This window comes from Orycteropus afer, unplaced genomic scaffold, assembly GCF_000298275.1.
Source record: "Orycteropus afer afer isolate SDZICR_OR568_19922 unplaced genomic scaffold, OryAfe1.0 scaffold00077, whole genome shotgun sequence".
Lineage (NCBI taxonomy): Eukaryota > Metazoa > Chordata > Mammalia > Tubulidentata > Orycteropodidae > Orycteropus > Orycteropus afer.
Window position 1 is genome coordinate 11,106,263 of NW_006921664.1, and position 11,392 is coordinate 11,117,654.

Consider the following 11,392-nt stretch of genomic DNA (forward strand, 5'->3'; position numbering starts at 1 on the left):
CTCTTGGTGAAAGGAGGGGTGGTCATCCCTCACTCCCACCCACCTTCTGGGCTTGCAGGAATTCCATCCCAGTCTGCATGCTCAGACGGAGCCAGGGGGCCCCTGCCCCGCCCTGCCCCAATATATTTTTTCTCTTTTTTTGTTTTTAGTTTGTTTGTTTTCATCTGTTTTAAAACTATTATTATTATTACTTTTGTCCTTTTTACTATTATTCTTTATTCTTCCCCTCCCAGGTTCTAGTATTCAGCTTTTTTTCTTTTCCCTGTTCCTGACTGCAATTTTTTTTTTCTTTCTCATGGTTTACCCTGTTCCTTGTTTTCTTCTTGCATTTTTCCCATTTTTTTCTTCATTATTCTCCTTCTTTGCCTTTTCTCTCTTGTTACCCTCTCCCCAGATATTGTGGTTTTTTTCTTTTCTTTTCTTTTCTTTTCTTTTTCCCTTTTTTCTTTTTTTGGTTACTGTTCCTGTGTGATTACATGGTGTATTTTTTATCGATTTGCTTTTATTTTTTTGATGGTTATTCAATTGTTATTTTTGTCTAACTGAGTGGAAGACATCAACAGTTTCCATATGACACAACTACACCCACATCTTCTGCAGCTTCACTTACTGAGAGCCACCACTTCCTTCTCCACCAACGGGCCATCGATAAACAACCACCAAGAAGAGCCTGAATCACCCTTGGCTGCTCTTCAACAATTAACAGAGATCTAAATACAATGTCATGATGTCTCAGAGACATCATCCCAGTCCACACAAAGAAGCAAAATAAAGTAGTAGAAACAAGAGAGCAAGACACAGACCTAGAACACATCCCTGAGAAAAAGAAGCATCCGAAATCTCTGATAAGGAATTCAAAAGAATTATATTTAGGTATCTTCAAAGGATTGAGAGACAGACCAAGGAACACACAGACAAAACCCTAAAAGAATTTTGGAAGAAAATTCAAGAACAAAATGACAACATAAATGAAAAATTAGAAATGATTCTAAAGCTACACATAGAAATCCATAAGATCAATACTAAATTGTCAGAAATAGGTAACACATTGAAAGGGCAAAGGAGAAGAATTGATGCAATGGAAGACAGAATTAATGAGATTGAAGACAAATACCTGAATACTTCTTTGGAAAGGGATCAATCAGAAAAAAGAACAAAACAAAATGAAGAAAACGTAAGGTTCATGTGGGATACCATCAAAAGAAACCACCTGTGTGTCATTGGAATCCAGAACAGGAAGAGAAAAATAAAACCACTGAGAAAATTGTCCAAGATTTGCTGGAAAAGAACTTCCCTGATATGAAAAATGAGAATATATCTATTCAGGAAGTCCAACAAACCCCAAACAGGATAGACCCCAAAAGAAAATCGCCAAGACATATCATCCTCAAATTCATCAAAACCAAAGACAAAGAAATAATCCTAAAAGCAGCACGGGAAAAACAAAAAGTTACTTACAAAAGACAACCAGTAAGAATAAGCTTGGATTTCTCAGCAGAAACCATGCAAGCAAGAAGGCAATGAGGTGGTATATATAAAACCCTGAAAGAGAAAAATTTTCAACAAGAATTATATACCCGACAAACTTGTCCCTCAAATATGATGGTGAAATTAGGAGATTTCCAGATAAGCAGAAACTAAGGGAATTTGTTAAAACCAGACCAACCTTACAAAAGATACTAAAGGGAGTCCTTTGAACAGAGAACCAAAAATAGCAAACAACAACCGACCATTAATACACAAGATGACATGACCCATAAACCACAACTATGGACATATCCAGAGTAAAATAAGCTTACAGGATTGTAAACAGGGAACCAAAGACATCAGTTGGCAAGTGAGAACAACTACACACTAAATAGAGGGAAAATACTGTGTAGTTACAGAACTTCTAAATGGTGAGGAAGTCAAGAGAGTTGCAAGATAGAACGAACTGTTCTAAATTCGGGGAGAAAATTATAAATCACAGGGTAACCTCAAAGAAAAATGATAAACCTTCACATCACAATAAAAAAGAGGACAAGCACAAATATACAGCAAATACTAAAACAACAGCAACAAAGGAAATGATAACACAATTCATAAACATAATGAGCTCAGCACAGAAAATAATATGGAACAAAGAAACCAGGGACACCATGAAAAAACACATGGTATTGTGACAGCAAACAATTCATACTTGTCGATAATTACACTGAATGTTAATGGATTAAATGCACCACTCAAGAGATGAAGAGTTGCAGATTGGATAAGAAAACAAAACCCATCAATATGCTGTCTACAAGTGACACACCTTAGAGACAAAGTTAATTGCTGCAGAAGAGGCATTTTACAAAATTCAACACACATTCTTAATTAAAATGCTCAGTAAAATAGGAATAGAAGGGAAATTCCTTAACATATTTAAAGGTATATGCATAATACCAATGGTCAACATTATTCTCAATAGAGAAAGACAGAAAACGTTGTCCTTGCAAAAAAGGAACCAGACAAGGATGCCCTTTATCAACACTCCTATTCAATACTGTATTGGAAATGCTAGCCAGAGCAATAAGGCAAGGAGAAAAAAAAAAGGCATCCAAAGTGGCAAAGTGGCAAAGAAAAAAGAAAGGCATCCAAAGTGGCAAACTATCTCTACTTACGGAACATATGATCCTATATATAGAAAATCCCAGAAACTCAACAAGAAAACTACTGGAATTAAAAGAAAAATTCAGTAAAAGTTTAAGGTACAAGATCAACATGCAAAAATTGGCAGGATTCCTCTACATCAAAAAAGAGAACTCTGAAAAGGAAATCAGGAAAACAATACCATTTAGCCACTCAAAAGATGAAGTACTTAGGAATAAATCTAACCAGATATACAAAAGACCTATACAAAGAAAACTATAAAACACTATTAAAAGAAACCAAAGGGACCTACATAAATGAAAGAATATGCCATATCATAGAAAGGAAGGCTTAACATTCTGAAAATGTCAATACCACCCAAAGCAATCTACAGATACAACACAATCCCAATCCAGATTCCATCATCATTCTTTAAAGAAATGGAAAAAACAATAACAAAATTAATATGGAAAGGTCAATCAACAAATTAATATGGAGAGGAAAAAGACCCCAGATGAGCAAATTACTACTAAAAAAGATAAAGCATAAAGCCTCATACTCCCCAACCTCAAAACCTACTCTACAACTATGGTAGCTGAAACAGCCTGGTAATGGTACATGACAGACAGTGGAACAAAATTGAGAACTCAGAAATAAATCCATCCACCTGTGGACAGCTGACCTTTGACAAAGGGCTGAAATCCATTAAATGAGGAAGAAACACTTCGTGGGAGCACTCATCACCATCTGTGGAGGAGAAGGGTGGTTGCTATTGAATGCAGAGTTGGGAAGGGAAAAGCACCTGTTCTATGGGATTAAATAAAAGAAAAAGAGGAGGAAGGGAAAGAAAAACAGAAAAAAAATACGAGATGGAAAGAGGAAAGAACTAAGAAGAGAGAAGAAAGAAAAATGTGGCACAGTACTTGAGAAAGCGTTAGCTGCCAAAAACGGTTGCAGTAGGAATGTGTTACTCACTACCACAAGAATGTACACTGTCATCAGCAGAAGGGTGAGGGCAGGCACGCTGTCCATGGAGGGTAGGCACCTGCTCTGCAGGATCAATAAAGGGGGATGAGGAAGAAGAAAATAAAAGAACAAGGGGAAGGGAAGTGGGGAGAGAAACAAAAAAGCAGCACAGTACTCGTGAAAGTGTTTGGCAACAAACATGGCTGCAGCAGGAGTGCAAAACCCACTGCCATCAAATCTTTTCCAACTCACAGCAACCCCCATTGCATTTCCAAGGCTATAAATCCTTCCAAAATTAGATTGTTTCATCTTCCTCCCATGGAGCAGCTGGTGGGTTTGAACTACCTACCTTTTGCAACAAAATGCTTTACCCACTGCATCACCAGAGCTCCAGTGTAGCACTCACTAATGAGCTCTTGATAAGCCTACCTTGAGCCTGATAAGCAAGGAGTGAAATATATAAAATATAATGTAACAATATATTATTTCCTCACGTTAACTGCTTTGGCCTCTCAAGACGATCAATTTTGCAAAAAGTTCAATCTTCCAGGTTGAGTGTTCTACTTATAAGATTTATCAATTACACTAAATTATTAAGTTGACATAATTATATATTAGTCTCTGGTGAGTCTTTTAAATACAAGTAAACTCTCCAGAGCTAGATAATCCTCACTGATTTGGGAATTCTGTTCAGGTCCATAAGGATCAGATCTTGAAGCAGAAGTAATAACACTAATTTTGAAACTTTCTCAGAAATGATGTAGAGGGTTTAAAGAACATGGACTCTGGCCTTACGTATTTATTGGAGGGTAAGGGCACACAAATGCCACTTTCTAAGAAACTTTATCAATAACAGCATCAACTAAACACCAAATAAAACTGAAAATTATATATGTTGTGCTGTTGTTGTTATGTGCCGTCGAATCGGACCCGACTCATAGCGACCCCTCCTTGGGTTTCTGAAGCAGTATCACTCCGGAAGTAGATTACCCCATCTTCCTTCCGAGGAGTGGCTGGTGGGTTTGAACCGCCAGCCTTCTGGTTAGCAGTCAAGTGCCTTAGGCACTATGCTACCAGAGCTCCTAAAATTGTGTATAGAGTATGTTTATTTGGTAGACAGAAAGGGAAGAAAGAACCAGAAAGATGTCAAATGAAAAACATAAATGAATTGATCTAAGCTTAGGTGTTTTCCCCTTAAAAATTTTAAAGTTATAAAATGGGAAAATGCTTATTTTATTAGAAATAGAAAGAATGACTTAGGCTGGGGTATTTGCATTCTTTTTTTGAAGGACTTGATTCCTTTTCCTTTTCTCCTTCTTATCTATTCTATTTCTTCTTCATCATCTTTCCCTTGTCTAGTTTCTTCTCCTTGCCTTACTTGCATCTCATGCTGAGGGGGTGTGACCAGACTGAGTGGATCTGAGTCTCAAGAACAAGTCCTGTAAGGGCAAAGGACAGCTAGGATCAGCACTGAGTGCCTAGGTACTCCTTTTAAGCTGTTTGATCTTGGATAAATTGCTTTACCTCTCTGTGCTTCTGTTTTCTCATTTGCAAACTAACAATAGTAACAACAGCTCATTCTATCATAATAAATTAATATAGGCGAAGTAGTTAAAAATGTGAGTGGCATGAGAATAAGTGTCGTAATTATCATCATTATACATTGCATTTCAGCTTCTACCAGAGCCTTGCAGGTGCATGGAAAGGAGTTGGCTTCAGCCTTAGCCCTTGACACTTCTATAGAGCAAAAATAAGTCACTGATATAGGTTTGGATCCCTGGGTGGTGCCAAGGGTTAACATAATCAGCAGCTAACTGAAAGTTTGATGGCTAGAGTTCAACCAAAGTAACCTCAGAAGAAAAGAGTGGCAATTTACTTCTGAGAAATCAGCCATAGAAATCCTATAAAGTACACTCCCATTCTGACACACGTGAAGCCACTGTGAGTTGTAATCAACTTGATTGCAACTGGAAGTTTAGGCTCGGAGGAATATAAGGAATGGAAAAGAGGAAAAAAATCAATTCATTTCAATTTGATTCTCCTCCCCCACATGCAGGAATACTAAATATGGGTATTTGAGGAATTATTTAAAATATTTATTGTTATTGTTGGTAAGTGCCATCAAGTTGGTTTAGACTCACAGTAACCCTGTGTACAACAGAACAAAACACTACCCAGTCCTGTACCATCTTCACAATTGTTCCCATGCTTCAGCTCATGATCACAGCCACTGTATCAAACCACCTTGTTGAGGGTCTTCCCCTTTCTCATTGACCCTCTACTTTACCAAGCATGATATCCTTCTCTAGGAATCGGTTTCTTTTGACAACATGACCAAAGTATGAGCGATGAAACCTGGTCATTCTCACTTCTAAACACCATTCGGGTTGTACTTTCTCCAAGACAATTTGTTCATTCTTCTAGCAGTTCAGGGTACATTCAATATTCTTCGCCAACACAACTCAAATGAATCAATTCTTCCTTGATCTTTCTTATTCATTGTCCACCTTTCACATGCATACAAGGCTACTGGAAATACCATGGCTTGGATCATGTGCACCTTAGTCTTCAAAGTGATATCTTTGCTCTTTAACACTTTAAAGAAGTCTTTTGCAGCAGATTTCTCCAGTGCAGTACATCATTTGATGTCTTGATTGCCGTTTCCATAGGCACTGACTGTGGATGCAAGTAAAATGAAATCCTTAACAACTTCAAACTTTTCTCCATTTATTATGATGTTGCTTATTGGTCCAATTGTGATGATTTTTGTTTATGTTTAGGTGTAATACATACTTAAGGCTATAGTCTTTGATCTTCATCAGTAAGTGCTTAAGGTCTTCTTCACTTTCAGCAAGCAAAGCTGTGTCATCTGCATATCGTTAATGAGGCTTCCTCCAATCCTGAAGCCACGTTCTTCTTCATATAGTCCAGCTTCTCAGATTATTTGCTTAGCATACAGATTGAATAAATATGGTGAAAGGATACAACCCTGACACACAGCTTTTCTGATTTTAAACCATGCAGTATCCTCCTGTTCTGTTCAAAAGGCTGCCTCTCAATCTATGTACAGGTTCCTCATGCACACAATTAAGTGTTCTGGAATTCTCATTCTTCACAATGTTATCCAGAATTTGTTGTGATCCACATAGTTGAATGCCTTTGCATAGTCAATAAAACAAACATAGGTAAACATCTGTCTAGCATTCTTTACGTTCAGTCAAGATCCATCTAAATCAACAACGGCATCCCTAATTCCACATCCTCTTCTGAATCCAGCTTTAATTTCTGACAGTTCCCTAACAATATACTGCTGCAACTATTTTTGAATTATCTTCAGTGAACTTTTAATTGTGTGGGACATTAATGATATTGTTCAATAATCTCCAGATTCTGTTGGATCACCTTTCTTTGGAATGGGCACAGATATGGATCCCTTCCAGTAGGTTAGCCAGTTTTCTGTCTTTCAAATTTCTTGGCATAAACTATATATAAATAAAAATATTTATTAGCTTTATTTTATTTTTAAAGGAGATAATAACTTTACCTGGTCTTTCCACTTTTATAACTTCTGCTCCAAGATCTCCTAAATTCATAGTAGCAAAAGGTCCCGCCAATACTCTACAATATTAACAACGATAAATAAATAAATTACCATCTTGAAAAATTTCATATAAATTATTTTCCTAAAAGCCCATCAATGCAGAAAAGCTTATATAATGCTAGTAAGAACTAAAATTGTTGAAACTATTATAAAAAGTACTTTGGTCAAAGAATACCCTCTTTGATCCAGTAATTCTACTTCTAAGGCTCTATCCTGAGGAAGTTATTAGAAACAGAGGTAAACATTCATGTGCAAGAAAGTTCACTAAAGTTTAATTTACAATTATGAAATTCTGAGGGTATGATTACATAATTATGTTACATTTATAAAATAAAATACATCTTTGCTTTTGTTGAATTTTGAATATGGAAAAATACTCAAAAACAACAACATTGTATTTAAAATGTGGGTAAAACTAATTTCAATATGGTTCCAATTTTTGCTTTGTAAAATCATATATAAACATGGAGATTAGAAAGAAAGCATAAATATTACACTCATTATCTCTAAAAATGACTATAGAATTTAATTTTTTTATTTTCTAAAATAAGCATGGAAATATCTTCTAATATCAAAAAAAAAAAAAAAAAAAGTTCAAAGAGAAGGCAAAAAGTCAATCACCAAAACCTATTTAAACTAATACAAACCTTGTTAGATCCAGAATTTTTATGCCCTCCAATGGCTTCGTATTGTCAGTGCCTGGAAAACACAGACAACATTTTAAAAATCATTGATTACCAATATTCAGGAGGAAGAATGTTTAAGCAATCTCTACTACCAAAAATAATCTTTTTCCTTCACAATGTTTTTCTGCTTTATGTGTAACACAGTAGGCTTGACTTGATCCAATTAAAAGTCGGTCTGTAAAAATTAAAGCCCCTACTACCAGATTAGGAAGAAAGATCTGTCAATCTACTTCTGAAAATCAATGAAAACTCTATGGATCACAAGATTTTGATCTGCAGTCATGAGGATAATCATGGAGATGGTATAGGATCAGACAGAGTTTCATTCCGTTGGGAATTAAAAAAAAAAAGATTCACTGCTGTGGAGTCGGATCCGACTCACAATGACCCCTCCTTGCGTTTCTGAGGCAACATCACTACGGAAGTAGAATGCGCAACCTTCCTGCCCAGCAGTGGCTGGTGGGTTTGAACCACCAGCCTTCTGGTTAGCAATCAAATGCCTTAGGCACTATGCTACCAGAGCTCCGTATGAATAGAGGTCAACTCCTTTGCAACTAACAAAAAATACCAGATTATTCCCAATTAATAATATCTACAACTACATTGAAGATATTTTTTCTAATAAAAAAATTCTAAGCTGGGGGATACTGAAGGTATCAAACTCTGCATGTTTATTCTACTTTATGGTCAGGGAAGGAAGGATAGACCCCCAAAAAAAACTTATTTAAAAATTTACAATCACCTATGTATTTCCTTTTTTCCTCTTCACCCACAAACAATAAAAATCGATAGATAAATAGATCAATAATATACTTCCGTAGTGATACCGTCTCAGAAACCCCAGGAGAGGTTGCTATGCGAGATCTGATGCCACTGCAGTGCACTGCATTGTTTGTTTGTACATACATGTAAACATTCATCACAAAGCCAAATTTTAGCCAAATAACTTACAAAGTTTAGATCAAGCTGAACTACATTTAAACCTATATGGAGAAAAATTATGAACTATCAGTTTGAAATATGTCTAAGAAATTCACAATGTAAGTCCCTCACCAGTAGATTAAGAATAAGGTTATAGAAGTCATATACCTTCAACACTAAAACTCACTGCCTTCAAGTCATTTCCAAGTCATGGCGACCCCTCATTGGGTTTCCGAGGCGGTATCACTATGGAAGTAGATTGCTCCATCTTCCTTTTGAGGAGTAGTTGGTGGGTTTAAACTACCAGTCTTCTGGTTAGCAGTCAAGTGCCTTAGGCACTATGCTACCAGAGCTCCTGTACATACCATATGGACTACTGTTATTCTGTACTAGAATAGTGTGGTCTGTGGACCACTTACCTAAGAATCATTGTTTCCCTCTGATTCATAGTGCCTAGGGCATTTGACTGTTAACCAGAAGTTCAGCAGCTAGAATGGAAAGGAAAATTAGACAAAGGAGAGGAACCTGAACAAAATGACAGAAGAAAAATTACCATAGGAAAAGTCCCTTCAGCACGACGACTGTTACTGGTTGACTTGTACCACTCAAAAAGTTATGTTAGAGTTCTAACGCCTGGAATCTGTGAATGTGACCTTTACTTGGAAATAATATCTTTGCAAACATCTTGAATTCAGATTTCTGGCCTCCAGAAATGTGACAGAATTCATTTCTCTTGTTATAAGCCATCCCAATTTAGGGTACCTTAGTATCGTAGGAAACAAAGAACTTCTAAAACAGGAAGTTAATATTCATCATCCACTTTACTTCTCTCTAATATAACCCCCCATACAAAATTCATGCCAACATGATATTTTAAAATTCATTTTCTTTCTCTTAAATCAAAAGAGAAAACATGAACTTTTAGTATGAAATGTTTATAAGCTCCAAAAATATTGGTCTTCTGCACTTAAACACCTTTTGGGGCCACTATTTTATCTCAAATGATGCAGAAAATATATATTGAGGTCTCTTCATTCCTTAAATCTTCATTTCATTACAAATCTATGAGAAGTCTTTACTTCACCACCGTCTTATAACCATAAGTCAGTAGAGCTTTGTTTAATAAAGCAAAAACTTTTAAACTGAATTCATTTTTAACATCAGGCAAAAGAATTTTACTTCTATTATCTGTAAATACATCCAGAAAGAAGGACATATTTGAAACAAAATCAATGAATCACTTCTAAAAAGCTAAGAGCATGAGTTCTGGAGTCAGACTGTTTGTTGTTATTATTTGCCATCGAGTCGGCCCCAACTCCTAGTGACCCCTCCTTGGTTTTCTGAGGCAGTTATCACTACGGAAGTAGGATTGCCCAACCTTCCTTCCGAGGAGTGGCTGGTGGGTTTGAACCACCAGCCTCCTGGTTAGCAGTCAAGTGCCTTAGGCACTATGCTACCAGAGCTCCTCTGGAGTCAGACTACCTGGATTCAATTCCCTACTCCACTGTGTGCTACCTAAATAGTGCCTTGGGCAGGTAACTTCACCTGTCTGAGTCTGTTTCTTCATCTGAAGCAGCACTCTCATAGGATTGGAAAGGATTAAATGAAATGTATGCAAAGTGCTTAGCATACTTCTTGGAATATAGTAAATGCTCACTCACAGTTTGCTATTATTATTATTGTCATCATTACCATATATTTAGTATATAGTCACACCTATTAAAACTGATTTCTTAAAATTGATATTTGAAAATGAGAAAAATACTTAAAATGATTATTTTAAGGGAAAAATATGGCTCTCAGTTTTCTATACTTGAAAAAAGATATCTAGAGCCATATTTTGCCTGTTTGTGACAGAACAGAATAGGCTGAATGGGAAGTGAGGGTGGTTATAGGGGAAAAACCAGTTGGAAAAGGCATCAATTGTAATGTAATTTGTTGAGATATACTGAGCAGCTTGGGCATCTCTTCATCTTATTTGGCCTCTAGGATGGAAAGCTATTATGATGATACAACTAGGCAGCCATGCACAAAAGTATAATTATCACGAAGCTGCCATCAATGCTATGCTTGCCAGAGCTGCTTCTAGGACTCCTGTGGTACCTGGCCTTAGGGTTTCCAAGACACAAATAAGCTTGAGCAGCACCCGAGTGGCAATAATTGACAGATGCCCACACAAGTGGCTCATCTGTGTTACAACAATCCTAGCATCATCCCTCTCCACCCATGCTAGCCAACAACTGAGACAAAAACAAAAAAGCCAAGTTACAAAGTCATAAAACAAATTGATCAAATAGCAAATAGATCATGAAACACACAATAAATATATCATTTAATGTGCTATTGTACAAATAACTTAACTGCCACAATGTAGAAGTGAGAAAGCTAAAGATGTACCTCTCTTCAAAGCATGCTCTCTTAATCTGTTAAAGTTTTATCTGTAAATCTGTAGCAGTGTATTTTTTTCCTTGTAGCATGCATTGGAAGTCACAGAAGAAATTCTGCTCCTAATCTGTCAGGTAATTTTAGGAGCTTGTTGTTGTTATTGTTGTTATGTGCCATCAAGTCGGACCCGACTCATAGCGACCCCTCCTTGGGTTTCCGAGGC

General features: G+C 36.6%; 1 protein-coding gene across 1 annotated transcript in view; it reads right to left on the reverse strand.

Annotated features, from left to right (window-relative positions):
• SUGCT (succinyl-CoA:glutarate-CoA transferase) overlaps positions 1-11,392 on the reverse strand; it is a 1,528,177-nt gene that overhangs the window by 1,484,725 nt on the left and 32,060 nt on the right. Inside the window, exons 2-3 of the mRNA XM_042780991.1 lie at positions 7,825-7,876; positions 7,121-7,194 (exon numbers count right to left, since the gene is read on the reverse strand). Coding sequence (XP_042636925.1) covers positions 7,121-7,194; positions 7,825-7,876 — 126 coding nt within the window. The remainder of the gene's footprint in view (positions 1-7,120; positions 7,195-7,824; positions 7,877-11,392) is intronic.